A 20,012-nucleotide genomic window follows, 5' to 3' on the forward strand; every position below is an offset into this window, starting at 1 on the left:
GGGTGGTCCAAAAAGGCGCTAATGGGAGTTTCGCAGACGTGAGTAGATCAGTGGATGGTGAAACTCGCTGCTCAGATGGAATAGCCGATGGCTTACTATTATCAGCAACTCAAGCTTAGTAAAGGATCAATGGAGAGGTGGCTTACTTGATGAGATCAAAGCAGTAAAGCAGTAAACAAGTCAGATGGTTCAAAGTGTCGTCTCCGACGCGCTCCAGTCGAGTCATTAACGATGGTGTTATAGCATAACAATTTTAATTGCCCTTAACCAGAATCAGCAAAAGGTCATCTCCCCTTCTCCTCTCAAACCATGGAGACTTTGTGTGGTTAGACTACGGGCTACGGAAAATCTGGAAAGGTGAGAATTCGACGTTTATATCTCCTACTCTCTTTGCCAAGAATTCACGACGTCATGACACTAGTTACTGTAGGTACACACATTCCCAGCACTGATCCCTGACAAGCTGACGTAGAGCGACAAGCAAGGGTAGGAGAGCTAAAAATCAAGTCTTGATGGAAACACCAAAATAACTTCAGAGCTACAGCCTCCGGTAGAATTATTGCGGAAATGTGGCGTTGGAGAATCGCTCTGTTCTCGGCGTGATCGTTGTCCCTGTTTTCCACAATAATTCTACCGGAGGCTGTAAAGTAGACCCTATCTGCATGACGTTCTTGTTCAGGGAGTCTCACGAAGATGACTTCATCGCATCCAAAGGAGGTCGGCCAACAGCAGCATCGGAATTGAACCGGATTTTCGCTGTCAAAATGAAGGAAACCAACCTTAGATTTGGCATCCAAGAGATAGATCGATCTCGCTGACACGGGATTCAGCTTGGCGTAGGGTCTGGCGATGAATTTCCTGATTGGTACATATATTGCGATTTTCAGGGTAGCTTTCGCTGAACGTCGAGCGATAAAGGCCCTTTCTTCCGTTGGGTTCCGGCAGGCGAGAGTACGAGGGCCATTCTTGCTAGAAAAACATCGGCCTAGAATGATGACACCGCGGCCGGCTAAAGTAAAGAGACAATCAATTTGTTTAATACCGCGCGCCGTCCATACTGGTGCCAATTCATAGGCTCGGGTCGGGTCTTAAGTTACCTATCATACTAGAGGGCCGAGCTCAGCTGATACGGCACCGGCCGGACTGCCTCTCAGCAGTAGTTCTAATAATGTGTGTTACATACCAGGCACCACATACCGATAGGAGCACAGGAAAAAAGAATTATGGTTACCCCGCCAGGAACGTACCCCACTTAGAGGAGCAGTTTGCTCACACAAGAGAACATTTGATGATAGATTTGGTCCATGAACCATCAAGTAATATTTATTTTACTTTTGCATTCTCCAAAAACCTTTGGGCATGCAAGCTACCAAAAAAACTTCCCAAAACATAAAAGATATCGCACAGAAATATTTATACCAGAAACCCAATAAAAACTCCCATTTTGTCCCTTTCCCTTAGTCGAAAACAATGGCCGCCTTGATCGCACTCTTGTTTTTCATCGCCTCCAAGCACTCGCCCCATTGCTCGAGTCTGTAGGTCTTGTTTACAATGCCCTCAACCTTGACCTTTCCAGTGTCGAGGTATCCGATGGTGGCGGGGAACATGTAGGTCTCAGAGAAGGATCCAATGATAGTGATTTCGTCACCAAAGATCTTGCTCGGGGGCCATGAGACGCGGGCAGAGTCACTGTAGACACCGTAAACGACGAGCTTTCCACCACGGCGGACGTAGTGAATAGCATCCTCAAGAATCTTGGGGGAACCAGTGGCCTCAACGACAATGTCGAATCCGTACGGGTTGTCCTTCTTGATCTGCTCAAACTGGGCCTCTGGGTTTGATCGCGAAAGCTCAACGTAGACATCGGCAGCGTCCAACTTCTTGGCCAAGTCCATCTTCAGACCCTCTGGGGCAGCAACGACGACGTGGGAAGCACCGTTGTGGCGGAGGAGCTGTGCAAGACAGAGACCGGTGGGACCAGCACCGAACATAAGGACTGATGAACCGAACTTTGGTGCGATCTTCTCAAGACCGTGGGCAGCACATGAGGCCGGCTCAAGGAGGGTGGCATCAACGTCAGAGAGGTTGTGGATCTTGAAGACCTTTCCGGCAGGGTATGCGCAGTACTCAGCGAAACCACCGTCCACTTGGTTCAAGTTAGTATGAAGACAGAAGCGTATTGTTTAAATGAGTTACTTACTGGTCACACCGTGAGCCTCAAACTTCTCGCAAAGCAACAGCTGTCCACGGCGGCAGTAGAAGCACTCGTTGCAAAGCTCGGAGTTATCTGCGCAGACACGCTCGCCAACCTCGAATCCCTTGACATCCTTTCCAATAGCAGCAACGACACCGACAGTCTCGTGGCCTTGAAAATTAATGTTAGATAAATGATCGATTGAGTCGTTTAACAATTGCTGTTGATGTATAGCTTACCAGGAATGAGTGGGAACTGCGGGGGGCGAGCACGTCAGCGACTGATCAAATAACCACAGAGGTGTCTGCAGGGGGCGGCTATCCAGAAAGGTGTGCACCAGTTCTGGCAGCGTATATAATTGGGGTTCTCCCAGGTAACCGACATAGAAAGGGTATGATAATTACCTTCGCAATGAATTCTCCTTCGTGAATGTGCAAGTCCTACAATCAATCAGTTTTGCTTCTTCCGAATCTAATCCTTATCACCACTACGTACGGTTCCGCAAACACCACAGGCCTTGACTTTGATCTATGTTTACATTAGTTGGAGCCCTTGATTTTAATACTAGTGAGCTAAGAGACTTACCAAGACATCGTTATCACGAACAACCGGTAGAGGAACCTCGACAACGGCATACGACAAAGGTTTGTCGTAGCTAATAAAGTATGGTATCAGCTACTATACTCCGCTCATAGAAGAATTATCTATCAACGATAAGGACTTACCGGAGAGCCTTCATGGTCTGTGGGAGTCCTGACATCTTGAACTGAGTTTGGGCTTGGTTTTTCTCAAGAGAAAGAGAGATAGGTAGAGTCTTTTGATTGAGAATGGGGGATGGTGATATTGAAAGGAAGGCTCAATGACCGCGGGGAGGGTGGGACTTTATAGGTTATGTGAGAAATCAGTCAAGAACTTTTATACCCACCAACTCTCCCATCCCTTACTAACAATTAAAGACCAAACAAGGTCACAGCTTCATCATCATTAGATCCGGTGTGGTTGCTCTACTTCCTCAGGGAACCCCCATTCACCGTCTTTCGGTCGCCCCCCCCCCCCCCTTTTCCCCAGTCAGCCTCTCCAGTTTAATGCGTTGAATTCAATTCGGACGCTAATTGACGCTGTTGCGTTGTCCTAGCCTCGATAGCTTGCTGCTTGCCCGCATCCTTCCTCGTCCTTCTCACCCGCGGGGGACATGAGGCAAGCCAGCCGTTCGAGTTGACCCCACTAACCCCACCAAGCGATCGACTAACCCCTCTTTCGTACAACCCTTACCTCCTCGCCGCGCCGCACCCACCATCCCTGTTCACCCGGGATAACCAGCGGCTTCCGTGAATATCCCCGTTTTTGCCTGACGCGATAAGTTCTGCGAACTTCCAGTACGTACCATACTGCGCTTGTCCCGAAACCCCTAGTCAATTCAGTTCTACAAGGAAACTCGTATATCAGAATAAACAACACATAAAAACCAAGAACCGGCCGGAGTTCGGAAAATCTATCTTACCTAGCTGGTTGTGTTTACCATCTCCAATTCCCGCAGCTGTCGGCACATTTCCTGCCGGGAAAACTAGATGTAGGCAGGTGTTCTTGTACGGTCTCTATAAACCAACTTTCATGGATTTGAGCTGAGGAATATCCCTCAATCATGCGATAATCTGTATAAACTGAGTTGTTACCGCCCTTTGTGCAATGCTAAGCACAGCTATTTCAAACAAAGGTAATATACGTAAAACGAAAAAAGGGAACGGGTATCTTTCTTTACGAAAAACTGAGATATTATATGATTTCTAGTTAGGCTACATTGGCATGCTTGGTATCTCCTAAGAAATGTGGGTTGATTTACTTAGATATTCACCCGTGCATGCACGAGATATTCCAGGTTGCACCTACTAGTACTCTTGGCCGTTTTAACCAAGGTGCAACTTGATTGTGATCAGCTATCAATGGCCCATAGATAGGCACTGGTAGCGGCATTAACGGCAGCTATCGAAGCTTGAGACGAACTGTACGCGTACTCAGAAGTCGTCCAATACTTTCAAAACAGTTGAAACATTTGCCTTCTACATATACCCCGAGAGCTTCATTGAAACCCCACAAGGCCCCTTATCAGAATCAGAGAGATGACCCGTCAGCCTTGCACATTTCGCAGGGTTAAAGTACTCTGCATACTCTCCACTAGGTAGCCTGCATTGCATACATACACGCTGCTGCTGCTGCACTTCAATAAGTGATGAGTGAAGTGAGGTGGGGTAAATTATTTAGATGATGCACACAAAGAATGCGTGTAGGGCTTAGCTTCTTTTCTTTTTCAAGACTAGACTATAGCTAGCAAATACAGCGTATCTGGGGAAGGGTAGTTTAAGTAACAGCGAATAGAAACATCCTACGTAGAACCAGAAACCGGAATTCCCTCCGGGTGGAAAGGACTGTAACCCGGTGCGCCGCTCCATGCCGGTCAATGGGGTGGATGGGATGCTTCAGTAGAACTCTACTGGCGGCCGGTGTTACTAATTCGTTTTTTTCTTGATGGGTTTATTGGTGATGTCTACCAACTCACGTGATTGGCCATAACTGATCTTAACAATGTCATCTTAAAGGGAGTACCAGTAGGATAATCACCACCATATAGCTACTAAATAATATAACTTCAGTAATTTACTATTCCTTTATATACACCTATGATATAGCATTTGTATGAATATCAGAAGCTCTTATAACCTACGTTTCATAATAGGAAGGAAGTCGAACCAGATTTTAAAGTCTTTCCTTATATACAAAACTATCAAGGCCATACCTACATGTACATATACATTAGTAAGAAAGTAGCCCGTACCACGACGTCCAGTCTGGGACCTGGGACCTGGGCCCTGCATCCAAGCCCTAGAACCAAGGGCCGGGAACGCCCCCTCTCCATGGATCGGATATCAACAAATCACTCGCAGCTGGAGTGCCAGCGAACCTCCAACCTCTCACAAAGCGGCAGAAAAGGGAACGCAAGCTACTATAAGTTAAAGAAAGCCCTCTCCTTCCTGATCCCGACCCTAATTGCCAAGCGGTGTATCTCCCGCTGCCAGGAAACAATAAAATACACAAACCACAATATGATAATTGATCCCATCACCTGCCATTGCCAATATTCAGAAGTATGCAATATACATGATATAGAAAAGAGTAATGAAAGTGATAAAAGGAAATCCTCAGATCGAGTAAAACCCCTGCTGCTACTTCTAATATTAAGGGCAAATCTTGTCATCATTATTGAAATTCGGACAAGAATTGCCTCTAACTATTCCTACGCCAGAGTTTGACAGTCCACCACCCCTACCAAGTTCCCCTGTACCCCACCTCGCATGCATATCAATTGTGCCAGCCGGCCAGTTCATCGATCATTATCGTCTGTATGCTAAAGGTGCATAAGCTGATTGCGCACATGTATCCCACCCCGCTTTCCATAATTTGGTTAGTGGTATGACGACGATGATCCCCAATCATCTTCATACCCACATCCGAAATCCGAACCCGGTTGTTGTTGCACTAGCTGTTTGACCCTTTGGCCCAGTTCATAAAAAGTTCAAGCCCACACACACGCACACACGCACGCACATCTCATCATCCATCTCATCTGCCATTAAAGGCCACCTCGGACTCCACACATCGAAAGAGAACAATAAAAAAAAGAAAGAAAGGAAGAAAACACCAATGTCCGCCATTCCGAAATCCCAAGCACATAATCATTTCAGTCCAAAGCCTTCGCTTTCTGTGACGGCACGCCAAAGCATGCTCTCAAGCTTCTCCCTCCGTTTATATCTCCAGAGGCAAATCTGGTTAAAACAAGTCCTAGCCACAGGGAATCTATTGCAATCTTGCCCTAGACAGCCCACTTTGATAATCAAGCTCGTTGCTCCCATTGCTGGTATTCTGTCACTGCCAGTGATAAAGTGCAGTAGCATCCTCTGTTCCTTTGGTGAGATTCTCTCAAAGAAGCTCCAGAACCATCTGACTACAGGATCATTATCTGCTGGCGTCGCGTTTCCCCAGCCATCATATACGGCAACGGCCTTCATCGCAGAGACATCGAGCGCCTCATCAGAGCCTCGTATAAGGAGCTCAATCTCCTCTGGTCGGAAAAGAGATAATGCATTACCCCCGCAAACCGTGTAAAATCCACGCTTGAAAGGTTCGAATTGCCTCGCTACAGAGGTATCCAGGATCCATCTCAGATAGAGATCGACAAACTCTTTCCGATTTGCATTGGTAACTGGTCTATTCTCCCCGCCAGGGCAAAGAGGTGTAACGATCACTTCGCCGTATCGCTCAGACTCTGCAACAAAATCCCGGCAGAAGGTTGCCTCGACATCACCCTCGAACTCCAGCAGCTTACCCAACCCGCTTGCCAAAGCCGGTCGGAAGACTGCCAGGTCTTCCAAAGTCTGAACTAAAGGAGGTCGAACAGAGGAGGTTGCCAGTTGGTGCTTGTTTGTCAGGTGCAGAAGCTTCTTAAAGACGTATGGCGGCAAAGCAACGTCCAATATTGTGGAATTATAGATTGCAAGTCCCAAGAGCATACCAACCAGATAATACTCCTCAGAGGATTCCAAAGAGTGTGGGTTGAAATAACAGTACTCAGAGTCCTCGTCGTAGATAAACATACCTGGCCACTTTGAGTGTCTCGCGCCGGGAGAATGTTAGAGAATGGCATTGACTTACCGTAGTTAGGATCGAAAACATCCCGGGCAACCATCAAGAACCACTCTTTCTTTAATCCACCCGCATCTACACCGTCCTCCCCAATAAATTCAATTCTTAACCCTTTCTTGATATCATCTATGCCACCTGCACCCTCACTTATTCCTCTCAAACTATCTTCAACCAAGCACTCTCTCCGGACCTTCAATACGAGATATTGATTTACTGCTCTTCTGGTAGATATACTATTGAAAAACGCCTGCCGAGCTTGAACTTCCATTTGTCGCTTGGCGTCGTGCTCAAGGATCTGTATCTTGGATCCCATAGACAACAAAAACGAGTACTGACAAAAGCAAAACTTTGAAGAACGTGACTCCCAGACATCGAAATCAGCTATCAAGTCGTGGTAATCAAGAAGCATGTTGTAGAACTCGCTAGTAAGAATAATTTGGCCTCTCCGTCTCGCTTCACGCCTTGCCATGACTGCAGAATTCATGTTTTCTTCGTCATCTTTGATGTTCTGGACCATGCCACGACGGCCAGCAGTGTTATTATTTGCCGAGAAAAATAATGCCATGACTTTTGCTGCTGACTTTATCTGCCAATCGTCGTTATATGGCAACTGCTTGATTCTTTGTCCCATCATTCCGGTTGCCTGTTGTGTTTTTTTTCTCGCGGGCTGTCTCGTGAGTCGGTAAGTGATGAAGCTTCCTACTAACTCCACTAATCGCCGAAACTGAACCTCCGGCATTCGGGTGAACCATGAGACAAGATAGTGATGGATTGTATTATCAAGGTTTCCGATCAATCCCATGATACGTTTAATAATTCCGGAATGATGACCAGGACCACCTGAATTGCCACTCCGGTTGGACGAAGTGGAAGCTTGCCTTTTTAGCTTGGCCGGCGAAAGAGCGGGTTCCTCCTTACTATTTAGGGGGGATCTTAGATCTGAGGAAGAAGACATACCATGGACCTTGGAGACCGGACGAGAAGACTCCGGATATAAAAGAGGGTTTGCTAAGATTATAAGTAGAAACCTAACATCTTCAGGCTTCTTCAATGGCCTTCCGGGCCGTTTCAAAAGACTTTCTGTAGCTTTCAACAGGGATCTGCCAATGTGAGCCCTAGCATCTTCCATATCTTTTCTAAGCTCGCTATCCCAGCTCCTAGAGTCGGTTTTTTCATCTCTGTAATCCGCACCAACATTTATTACCATGTCGTAAAGCTCATCCACACTTTCCCAATCAATTCCAGGACTTCTCACGGTGGTCTTGGTTTCGGGTACGCTTTTTGTCTTTTCTTTTTCTTTTTTACTGGAATTTAACTCTTTACCTAGGAATCTACCTCGTTGCAATAAAATTGTTTCTTTCTCTCCAATTTTATTCGTAACAGGTATATCGATCTCCTTTGACGATTTCGCTGGGGATTTAGACCTTCTAGGTGAGGTAGATCTGATATCTTGAGCCTTTGGCTCCAGGCCTTCGCTGCGCCTTTTCAGAAAGCTCGCATTTAGACAGTCACAACTTCCAAAGGTGGTGGTCAAATAATTCTCTAATGGTCTAAACGATTTCTTCACAAGTTCCTCGTGAGGAGTGCTTTCTGGATTTTGCCGACTCCCGGTTTCAGGTCTATCGGCGCCATTTGACCCTGGAGACAGTGAACCCTTCCCCATGGGTACATGCATTGAGCGACGGTCCCTAGGTGGAGGTGTAGTTGTAGAAGAAAAACTCTCTGAAAGACTTAGTATAGGTAGCGAAGGCCTCCGCGGCGGCGCCGCATCCGAAAGGTCTCTATGTGCTGGAAATGCCATCATTGCAGCCGCTGTGTTAGGTGAGAATTTAGAAAAGGCCGGAGGTGTCTGCACTGGGCCCCCCGGTCCGCCAGATTCATCCGATGACCTCCCCGGAATCGGAATCGGCGGAGGAGGTGGTGGGTGCTCCGGCATATTGTGTAGCCATTCTCTTTGCTCCAGAAATCCTTTTATACAGAAATTTATGATTGATCTCGTTCTCTCGGCAGAGATTGGCGGTATACCTGCAGCAGTATTATCAGCCTCAAAAGTTCAACACTTCCTTTGCCTTGATGTATCACACCCTTGGTACACTGCTCAGCCGGAGCGAGGTCGTTGATAGTTGTGCATGTCGTGCATCGAAAAACCGACAAATGAGTTGGCCACCGAACGCAGGAATCGCAACATGAGCACCGACCCGTTGTCTAAAATGCACCGAGCATCCTTGTAAGCACGAAGTGCACATCCAAGCAGAATTACGACTGTGTACGTAGTGTAACTTGTAGAGCCGCAAAAAACACCAAAGGTAAACACGTACAAAATTTGTCTGCAAGTTTCCTCCATTTCCCGCCATTCCAGAAACCATGTCTGTAGGAACTGTTGAGTGTCTCCTATTATTCCCGCTATGCACAGTGTGCCCGCCATCTCTTTCTAAAGATCCCAACATATCTCCTTCGTTTGCTCTACTGATATGGTGTCTCCCAGGCTCTAGATGTGCGCCAGGCGGGTTAGAGTTTCCGGAAGGTATGTAATGTGACTGTGACCTCCCGTGAGATCTGGAGGTGGATGGTCGGGACGGAGGTTGTTCGGGAACCGAAAGCTGGTCCTGGTTATGGGGAGGAGGGAGTAGACGAGATGGCCAGGACGGCATTTTATCGGAACTGAGGAAAGACACTCCTTTTGAACGATCGTTTCGTCGACAGAACCTGGGGGAGGGGTTACGGGAATGAGGCCAAATCTAGAGGCGAGGGTCCTAGCAGTGAAAAATGGAAGGCAGGAAAAAGTGACACCAAAGGAAATCTGCTCGTGACCGCAAACCTCCAGATGATGCACGGAATTGAGAAAGAATATCTGGGAGGGTGTGTGAGACTGGTTGAGCGAATGGGCACAGCAAAGTACTACAAAAACGCTGGGCTAGTTGTCGTACGTTACCTTCCTTACACGCAGTATTAATAAATACCAGAGTAGTCTACACAGTTGGAAATTTCTAGTCCACGAACGTCATCCCGCGCCGTTGTATCTACTTCACCTGCCTTATTGCACTTTATAAATTATCACTCTATGTAAATAGACAGAGGGATATTCGGACTCTTATGCGGACCTCGTGCAAAGATATTCTACATGCCAGGTACCTGTGTACCGCGCTAACTGTTCTCAGCAGAGCCCAGCCTAGTCTGGTTATCTTCATCCAATAAATACGTCTAAGTCAAGTGGAAAAAACTGTATCGGGTGGTTGTGGTGAGCTCCAAGAGCTCCAAGCTCCCTGTGCCCTGCTCCGCGTATTTCCGGCCCCCACTGCATCCCCGCTTAACCCCCTGAAAAAGGCGCGTAAATAGAAACGCACAAATCATGATCTACAGGGTTTTCTCCAGATTCTGTAGTGGTATGTCCATACAAAGTAGGTACTCTGCAACCTCGTACCGAGTCTACAAAAGAACTCAAGTTCATCTCCATGATATTAATCCAGCTATGACGGCGGTAATAATTGCAATCTTATATGATAAAAAATATTTGCTTCCCTCTGGCTCATTCCAGTAGTCAGCCTATCAGAAGACACAAATTGATCGGCCCAGTAAACTCATAATTACAGTGAAAAATTAAACTTGGTTATTTGTTTTACAGTCGTACAAATTCTAGAAAGATACTAACCACGAGTTAGACAGCATCCAATCAGAGGCTCATGATACCTTTCCCTTTTCCATACCACTACTCGTAGTTTTTTGGCGTTTCCGGACGCAACTGCTATTGCATGCCATACAAAAGATAGCCTTGGCGAGTTTTTTCTGTGTATGCAATAGCAGTTGCGTCCGGAAACGCCAAAAAACTACGAGTACATGTAGTATGTACCGCGGGTACATGTATGCACTATTACATACCCTTCACTTCAGGGAAAGAACTTCAACCCTGCAAGAATTCAAGGGCCCAAAACATGCCCAGAGTGTATGTACATACGTACGCAAACATTTAAAGGGGAAGCCTTGGAACAGTAGCCATACCCACCAAACAGCCTCGCACATTGCCTGACCAGCGATTCGAAACAGCATATAGGTACTTGAATATTTACTTCTTCGTTTCTCATCTCCTCGGGAAATTATTCACCGCAGATCGAAAAACAAAAGCATCAACATGCCCAAACTCACCGAGAATTGTGGCGATCGATGTTTGGCCATAGTACTAAAACTGTTTCTGTGGTGCAAAAGTCGAGAAAAAATGCTTTTACTGTAAGACCCATAATTACAGTGGAAACCATACCCAAATCGGACATTATCGTCATTAACGCTTCTAAGAAATTAGTAGGCCTAGCTGAGCCGGATTGAGAAGATGTGGTTGCATCAATAATGGTGGAGGAAATACGCCAAGCATATCGTCATAAGCAATCACTCGCCAATCGCTCTGCAGCCATGGACTTTTGATATTTCGTGCCCACGCGTCCGCTGATAAAAGAAGTAAGAAGCGACCAAATCAAATTCAAAAGACTGGCCACAGAAGCGCATAAAAAAGGCCTCACATTAAACTCCACTAGAGCGTAACTACATGTACTAACTCTCCTAGTTTCCGGCCATGAACCCGAAAAGATCTGAGAAACCACAGCACAGCACACCACCACTGTCATGACTAAAAGCTATAATAAGTGCGTAACAAAAGAATAAACATTCTAAAGACCATCATACAAAGAAATCGTCCAAGACATACCAATACGAGCGTGAGTGCATTCATGTTATGGATATCAATGCATTGCTCACCACTCGTACCAAAGAAAAACATAAAAAAAGAACATGAAGAAGCCGTTTACAGAATTAGCTAACGTACACTACTTACCTCTACAGCTCTCACTCTGATATGAGGGATTGTTACTTTGGATGCCGTGCTAGACATGCAGGCGAAACCCTAACCAAAGTTCTCCCCGAGAAGTAAATGAGGCCAAACAATCGTAGGTAAAAGAAAAGGAAAGAGCTACACGTGAAGCAAAAAGGGTGGATATAGAAAAGAAAGAAGAAGAAAACGGAAAGGTAAAAAGGCAGATGTCCCAAGCCAACTCCACTGTAATGATGACAGTACAAAGTGCACGCTCACAATACACAAGACAAAACATGATACGAAAAACTAGCAGGCCTCTCTGCACAACTTCCCTCCCCTCAATAGGCTATACACAGAAATGAACCCATAAAGTAATCCCACCAAAATAAAGCGAAAAAAAAAAAGATGAAAGAATTGAATTATACCTTTTTGGTTGTCTATCGGTTCCCCAAAATGACAAAGGAAATTACTGCGAAAAAGCGCGAAATAGTGAGATGGCTAGAATCAAGCACTGCAGCCATCAACTAGCGTGTTTTGGGGCCAGCCATAACCAGTAGCAGCCCAATTCGTCAAGTTGGGGTTCATATAGGCGTCGATGTGGTCTTCGATGTACTGAGTGGTTGGATATCCTGGGGGATCGCATGTAACGGAGCAGTCCTCGCAGTCTTCATCTTGCCAAACACGAATCCTATTGCTGAAGTTAGTATTTCCAATAAAAACAGCCTTATGCTTTGAAGGATTCTAAAACTAACCAATCAATCCTCATCTTTGCTGGCAAAAGTTTCGCAAGCTCTGCCCAGTTGATATATGCAAATGTGCTACTCATACCGACGTTTACAATAATCGTCATAGGTTCCTGTGGGATAGGTCTTTGCCCAATATTTCCGTTGGGGCCCGTGGCCCCGGCTAACATTTCCCATGTCTTAACCTCGCCAATATTCCATACAATCTTTCCATCATTACCAGGTTCATACTCAAATCCGTAAGTCTGGTATTGTTTTCCGTCGTACCAGTCGTTGTTCAAAGTTGAGTATCCAGAAATAGCCTCCTGATAGTATCCTCCTCGGTATGAGTTCATGACCGTGATATCCGGGTTGTAAACGGCAATCTGTTCGTAATCAGGCTGATACCAAATATCGAAAGGTGCGACCTGTGCAGATTGAGATACAGCCCCGACGATATTTCCATCAGTATCGATTACTGAAACTGTAGCCTCGAGAATATCGAGTTCGGGTGATGATCGAGCCTTTCCTGCATTGGGGTGGTCCTCCCCGCTGCATGTGCAGCCAGGAAGCTTCATTCCGGGAAGCCAGCTGAGACCGTCGGGACTTGACTGATTTGCAGTGATTCCGGCATCACATTCATCGTGGTATGAATACGGCCACATGCCTTCGGTGGTTGAAAGATACCCCGGGCGACCTAAATTACCCATGGTCCAAAAACCCGGCCACAACCCAGAAACGTTCCCAGCACCGGGCAATGAGATACTCGCTAGTTAAATGTTAGAAAAGTTAAACCCCATTATTAGATGTGGGGTCCATCTCACCTTCGATAATCCCGCCCTTGAAGCACAGCTTGTTCCAACTTTGAAGCATTCCTGATCTGAAGTCCAAATCATGGTTCCTGAATGCAGCAAACTCTATTTCAAGAACACCATCTTTTGTAGTCAATGCATCAGGATCATACCATTCCGAATCTTGGGTTGCTGCGCTGTAAAGAAAAAAGCCGTTAGCCGAGATAAGGTACCAAAATAAATCTCGTATTCGATTGCTTACTAGTGGATGTCAACCCCTTCCCTGTGTAACAGTTAGCATCAAAAAAGTAAGCACAGTGAATTAAAATGCACTCACCAGTATGGGTCATCATTTGGATAAAACGTCCTTCCATCCTGATTAAATTCGTCTGAAAACTGTATTTCGCGATTTATCTCAGCAACCACGAACTCGAACTCATTAGGTTATTAGTTATCGGGATTTTACTGACCACTAGTCTAAAGGTTTTTCCATCCGCCGAAGTCTTTGTTAATGCGCTGTCTGGAGTATCAGGATCGATCAACGAATGCCTAACATTCTGTAGAAGCGCAATAGGGCCAACGTCAAGGCAAAGAGGCCCTTCGCAAAGGCTCTTTGTAATCTTGACAGCATCGCGAACAAAAGTCCTGCAAACGAAGTTCACCACTTAGCAACCGCCAACTGATTGTAAGAGGGAATCAATTGGCACGTACAGGACGGGATATCCAATAAATAATACGAGGACGCCCAACACGATCAATCCCAATCCTCCAACATTCACTAAGCCACGCTTTGTGAAAATATCGCATTCTCTCATATCGTCCAACTCTGTGGGATCATGCAAAGCATCGTCATCCTCCTTATCTATCGGAAACAGCAGCAGACCAGCTGATGGTGTTATATTGTACTTTTCACTGATGGTCTGCGAGTTAAGCGCATCACCAATATCAGGAGAGGCGGTTCCTGAATTATCGTCAAATGGCGACACGAATGGGCCATATCGATCTGTACTCCAACTGGATCTCCGTGACGATGTTGGACTATCCTGATATGGGGTAAACTGTCCAGGCCTTCGTTGCGGCGGAATTAATAGTTCTGAGGATTCTATCGGAGTGTCACCCTGGTAGAATGGACTCTGACTTCGCGATACCGTGGGCGAGGGAGCCTGGGGGGTCAGATTTCGACTGACAACACTGGCACGTCGCGCAGGAGCGCCATTCAGCAGGTCCTGTGAGCCGGAATTCAGCGTTAACGTAGGTGGTGGGGAAGGACGCGCCGACATTATTGTCGGATTATTGCTGGCAACTTGTTCTCGACTTTAAGGTTGTGCTTTACTTGCTTCCCAGTAGAAAAGAGCTTATTCGGAATAAGAATTAGGTTAGGGGGAAAATTAGTGCAGTAACCAGAAGCCAAGTCGTGGTGTGTGTTGTTGTTGTTGACAGGTGCTATGCGTCTAGTGTATCCCTTCTATGTCGTCCTCCTTATTCCTGTCTGTTAAGGAGCCACAGGATGATTCTATCTATGCAAGATAGAAACCGAGCAAGTTGCGAAGAGTAACGAGAGAATAAAGGGGAACACGTTCGTGAGAAGGGGTGGACGTATTTCGTCAGAGCGGAAAAACTCGATGCAACTGTTTTGATCCGGACGGGAAGTAACAGGGAGGATTTCAAGAATCTCTAACGTTGACTACCTATCCTGGTCAAAGCAGGACTATGTCGAGAAACGAGTGGATCTCAATTGTCCCCGAGAAGGAAAGAATGAAGGACAGCGGGATGCCGATCTCAGAGCGGATCCAAATTTGAACAGCAGCGGAAAAATGTGGCTACTGTCTCTCTTTTTGAGCGGCTTGGGGGGGGGGGGGGGGGGGGGTGAATTGGAGGAATAATATTACAGCGCACGGCACACACAGACAAAAGGTGGGAGGAAGAGGAGGAGGAAAGATTGTGTGTATGTACCTATGGGGATGGGCGTTTAACAAAGTGAAAGACAGGGGCAGTAAAAATGAATGACGAAAGGCTAGATTCGGAGATTCAAGCGATTGACTTCAAAGAGACGAAGAATAGTAATTCAAACATCTAGTACCGCGTAGGGAAGAGTGTTTAGGAGGAAGAAGAACGTCCCTGAAGTGAAGAATCGCAAAGTTGAGTTGAAAGTTGCCCTTCACGCAAGGGGCAACCAGGGGCAACATAGAAACCATCAAGCCTGCCGTGATATGATTAGCGGGATCACAACGCCATCAAGGCGGCGGCATCAAGGCAGGCAGGTGAAAAATCCCGGCGAGCCTATCAGGCAGCGGAACAAAGCCCGCTTGTAGATGCGCCCAATCGCAACAGGGGGTTCTCCAAACATATTCACAAGCTGCGAGATCTCACAAGCTTCGGGAATTCTCCCTCGAATTCTCCCCAGGAGTAAGCTTCTATTTGAAATTTTTAGAGTAAAGCAGCTAAAAATGCCTAAAGTAGCTTCAGACTTAACTAATTAATGCTACACAGAGACAAGCATAGATATTATCTAAAGGGTCCGTGAAAAAAGCCTCTCTCCTTCGCAACATCCATCCATCCATTCATCCATGAGCGTCCTGGGGTCTGGAGAGCCTGGAGTAAAACTATCATTTCTCTGGACCTGGGGTGTAGATTACTGCTATATTGAGCAGGTTGAAGTCTCAGGTTAAATGTTATGATGTCTATTACTTTACCTTGCTAGTCCTGATCGGGTGGTAAACGAGACCTTCCCGCCATGCTCCGCGTAAGCATCTTTACAAAAGTAGTAACAGATTCGCGATCCTATCTGCTTTTACCGAAGATGGAGAGAAGAGAGCCTCAAGATAAAGCAAGAAAAGCGAAGAAGGTCCCATTCCCCCTATGATAAGTAGAGCTATTATTATTGATAGGTGCGGCGGTACCTGCCGCGCCGCCCTACAGCACAGCACAGCAGGGCCTTCACTCTCAACCGCCTGGCTGACTCTGGTGGTGCTTGTTGCTTGGCCCTGACTGGGCTGGCTGGGTTTTCTATCAACGGACAACAGCTGAAGTCTCTTAGGGACAGCTAACTAGAACCTTCGCTGTCTAAGTAGGTATTACCTATCTACGATGTACTTACCTGTCCTACAAGCTGAAGGCATGGGAAAGTCGGAAATCGCGATCTGTTGTCTCGTATGTGAGTTGAAACGTCAAACAACTGCACTTTCCGCTCTCGAAACCTGCTAAAGTTGCATACTGGTATTGTTGTAGTATAGTCTACAGAACCCTGGGTCTTTCCCCGGTCTGGCATCTCAACCCCCTTGCCACTTTCGAACCTTCTCAAGATTCGATGGAAAGTACCTTGACACCCACAACTTTCCCTTCACCGCTGTCCACGCCGACAACAAAATATTCGACTCTGCTTCCAGCACCTTCAACACGATAAACCTTAACCGCGGCACCGCTAGAGGCCTTGGTGACAGCTTCAATGACATCCTGGTACTCTCCGTGGGCGTCCCACTTGTTCGGTTCCAGTAGTTTAATCTCTCGGCCGCTCTGGACTCCGATCAAATCCCCGAACTCGTCTAGTTTGCAGCGGAGGAGACAGGTGTCAGTGAAGATCAAGACACTTGAAGATCAAAGACATACGCAACCAAAGAGAATTGGTGGGCCGGAGAAGTCTCCAGAAATAAACCCATCGGAGAATCAGAAGAAGAAAAAAATGAAATAAGAGGCGGGCCAAAAGCGGTTTAAAAATAAAAATAAAAAAATTTACAAAAAAATACAGATAAGGGTAAAAAAAAAAAGTGGTTCACAGACCTTCAGTAGGAAGCGTTCCCTTGTCCCAAGCAAACGAAACTCCCTCGAAAGGCTCGTCCGCATCAGAGATGTAGAATCTTTCTCCAAGCGCTCGAACCGCCGGGTGCACCTCCGACTGCGCTGTCGACGCTGTAGTGGTGGTTGCCTGCTTAGACGAATCCTCCTCATATGATTGTGAGTAATCCTTCTGCGACTTCTTCAAGAACGCAGTGTAATCCGCGTCAGACGACATTATTATTCTGGAAGATGAAAATGCCCTTATGCTTCTGTATCCCACAGGTTTTGTCCTCCATGGAGTCAGTTGAAGAGCCTTTGGCACAAAAGGAACAGCGAGCGGTCTGCTGATCGTCCCCAAGATTCCACGTGGATTCTTGAGAACGCTCGGCGGGGTAAATGTTATTTTACAGAACAGCATGTCGTCATGTGCCGACGACCACAATGAACGACAAAAGATGTGAAAGTGTAAGAAAAAGAAAAGGGAAACCCGAGATCAGGAAATTTCAGGGCAGTCGAAAAAGTAGGAGCGAGGCAGACCTATATTACAGCAGCAGATATAGGCAGCCAGCAGGCGGTAGTTAGTCAGACAGTAGATGGCTAGGCCAACCGCAAGACAATGTTCTAAATCTCCGCGGCGCAAGTAAGATGAGGGTGTAGACTCGTAGAGTACGCGTTCGTATCCTTAGGATCGAAACTTGAGAGGTAGGTAGTGAAGCTATCAAACTAAGGGTTCAGGCCTGCGCGAAGAGAAAGAGGTTCGTTTGAGAATTGTTGAAGTAAAAAGTACCGATAGGTAGAGGTGCAATGATGCAGCAGCAAGGACTTCAGGGCAGGCAAGCATCCCCCGCTTGTTGCGGTTCGGTTCTCAAGATTCGCTTTCATTCGATCCCAATCCGTAGCCCTGTGAAGTGACGCAATTGAACATCAAGATCCAGTTCCCTGAAAAAACAACCACAACCAATCTGGAGGTATTTAAAGCTCAAGTCCCAATCATAGCAATTTCAAATAATGCGGCCAGCAAAATTCACCCCTCGAAACATGTCACCTGATATAAGGATTCGTTTAAGCGCTACTAACTAACCTAACTATGAATCCTACATGTATAATTCCCAAAATGGTTATTAGTACATGTAAGGTACTGGACTGTATCATGCCATTGCTCCAAAGGTTCGAAAAGCCTTCAACGACGCCGTGTCGTTCAGGTACTGGAAGTTGCCGCAAGGGTTGGTGTAGTTGGGTATCTGTAATCGACACGCAAAAGAACATGCCTTAGCTGGTACGATTTCTCATTCCCCTCATCTAACCACACCGGCGGATCAATTGGTGAATCTAGTACCCCCTGTTTTACGGACCACGATTAATCCTCCTTTGCCTCAGTATATACTCATGTAGTAGTGAAAAGAGACATGTAGTATGTAGGAGGGAATTGTTAGAGAAATATGTAGGGACTGTAAATAATTCCGCGATGATCTACTCGGTTGTTTACCTCTCTCATGCCCTGATTGGTTGATTGGTAAGGGGAGAGATTCTTTCTACTAGGGTTGAAGAATAGTCCGGGCTACTACACGATCCAGATCACACACCACCTTCAAACCCCCACACTACTAGGAGATCATTGTTGCGGGGGATATTCTCCCTTGTAGTATAGTGGTCTCTTCTCTTCGCACGTTCACAGCACCTTCACCACACGATCCGTCAGTGTTCTGAGGGAGTAGAGTGTGAGGATTGTTTGCGATGCGCAATTGTCTACATATGTAGACAGACTCTCCCCTTCTCTTTGTTCAGCTCAAACTCACAACCGCCACCACCATCTTCTTCCTCCTCGGAACATTCACATCACATCATCTCATTCTTCTATTGCAATTCGCAAAAAAACAAAACTCACCGCTTCTCCCTTCTTATTCATACAATAAAAAGAAAAACCAAAATGTCGAGCACCGTCTCTGACGCCGACAGCAGGGCCGCCGACTACGAGACAGTCGAGCGCCGCTACAACATTGCTGTTAATCTCGAGTCCTGGGAGCTTCTGGCGATGCACTCGATTGCTAGCGACGAGGTTTGTCAATTCGTCCGCTCGTCTTTACTATCCTTACAGTTCTTGTGAATCAAGACAGGGGATGAAAAAAAAAAAAAAAAAGAGTTGGAGTCAGCATTGCATATGCTGGGGTGGTCAAACATAAAGTGGCTTTGAGGATATAAAAAAAGAAACAGAAAACTGATCAAAACGAAATGCAAAAATTCATTGTTTTTAATCAATAGAGCATCCCTCGTGTCCGTCTTCGCATGTTGAAGTCCCTCGCTGGTTTAGTCGGAACCGATACTCCTCCGGCGTCGCCGTCGTCCTCTACTTCTCGCCGTGCGCCACAGTGACTGTACGACGATAAAAGAGAGACAAAGTTCCAGAAAAACGAAAGAAAGGTGGCAAGGGAAGTTTCACGGATAACGGCAGCTTCTTGTTCTGGGGAGCTTTGATGCGAGTGTAGGGAATGTGCCAGGTAGGCGGGATATGTTCTGAATGGTGCGACTTGGGATTTGCTTTTTCTGTTAAGCCAAGGTTTGAAACTGGGATTGGTGGAACTTGAGTAGAAATCATTATCATTATAACCTGAGCTGGACTTTAAAGCTGTGATTTTACCTAGAGGATCAATTCGCAATCTCCTGATTTTCTACGAGATTTTGACGAGGAATGCGTACAAAGAAAAGTTCAATGTGGTTAAAGAAGAATGTGATATAACTGTGTGTATATAGCATTGTGCTTGGGTTTATGCGTAATTGCGGATCTCTGTGCGCGTGAGGACAAATTGTTCTTCTTCGTAGGAGACCTCCCGAGTCTCTCAACGGATAACCGCCTTGAATTGCCATTCCTATCGTACCCTTCTGATCGATCCTAACAAAAACCCAACCCATTTCTCCCCGATCCCACGATACGTCTCCAATCCCGAATAATAGAAGCGTCGTAAATACGTTACAAAGGACGTGCAAAAAACAAATGAAAAGACCACCTTAGTAACCTATACAAGACCGCCGGTTCACTAGAA

General features: G+C 46.2%; 5 protein-coding genes across 5 annotated transcripts; 1 reads left to right on the plus strand and 4 right to left on the minus strand.

Moving 5' to 3' along the window:
- Positions 1–1,457: 1,457 nt before the first annotated feature.
- H6S33_000058 (uncharacterized protein) lies at positions 1,458–2,954 on the minus strand (the record flags this gene model as incomplete). Its single annotated transcript, XM_044831972.1, has 7 exons — positions 1,458–2,146; positions 2,201–2,365; positions 2,434–2,449; positions 2,599–2,634; positions 2,690–2,722; positions 2,780–2,849; positions 2,920–2,954. The coding sequence occupies 7 exons, from the start codon at positions 2,952–2,954 to the stop codon at positions 1,458–1,460; spliced, it is 1,044 nt and encodes a 347-aa protein (XP_044699617.1).
- Positions 2,955–5,922: 2,968 nt separating this feature from the next.
- On the minus strand, positions 5,923–8,825 carry H6S33_000059 (uncharacterized protein; the record flags this gene model as incomplete). Its single annotated transcript, XM_044831983.1, has 2 exons — positions 5,923–6,842; positions 6,899–8,825. 2 exons carry the CDS (start codon positions 8,823–8,825, stop codon positions 5,923–5,925), a joined length of 2,847 nt encoding a protein of 948 aa, XP_044699618.1.
- A 3,366-nt stretch (positions 8,826–12,191) lies between these two features.
- On the minus strand, positions 12,192–14,480 carry H6S33_000060 (uncharacterized protein; the record flags this gene model as incomplete). Its single annotated transcript, XM_044831995.1, has 7 exons — positions 12,192–12,375; positions 12,440–13,178; positions 13,234–13,397; positions 13,463–13,483; positions 13,538–13,596; positions 13,671–13,845; positions 13,912–14,480. 7 exons carry the CDS (start codon positions 14,478–14,480, stop codon positions 12,192–12,194), a joined length of 1,911 nt encoding a protein of 636 aa, XP_044699619.1.
- Positions 14,481–16,497: 2,017 nt separating this feature from the next.
- Positions 16,498–17,209, minus strand: H6S33_000061 (uncharacterized protein; the record flags this gene model as incomplete). Its single annotated transcript, XM_044832006.1, has 2 exons — positions 16,498–16,742; positions 16,978–17,209. 2 exons carry the CDS (start codon positions 17,207–17,209, stop codon positions 16,498–16,500), a joined length of 477 nt encoding a protein of 158 aa, XP_044699620.1.
- Positions 17,210–18,901: 1,692 nt separating this feature from the next.
- H6S33_000062 (uncharacterized protein) lies at positions 18,902–19,344 on the plus strand (the record flags this gene model as incomplete). Its single annotated transcript, XM_044832017.1, has 2 exons — positions 18,902–19,030; positions 19,234–19,344. 2 exons carry the CDS (start codon positions 18,902–18,904, stop codon positions 19,342–19,344), a joined length of 240 nt encoding a protein of 79 aa, XP_044699621.1.
- Positions 19,345–20,012: the final 668 nt, after the last annotated feature.

Source organism: Morchella sextelata (assembly GCF_020137385.1).
Source record: "Morchella sextelata strain SCLS chromosome Unknown scls_1, whole genome shotgun sequence".
NCBI lineage: Eukaryota > Fungi > Ascomycota > Pezizomycetes > Pezizales > Morchellaceae > Morchella > Morchella sextelata.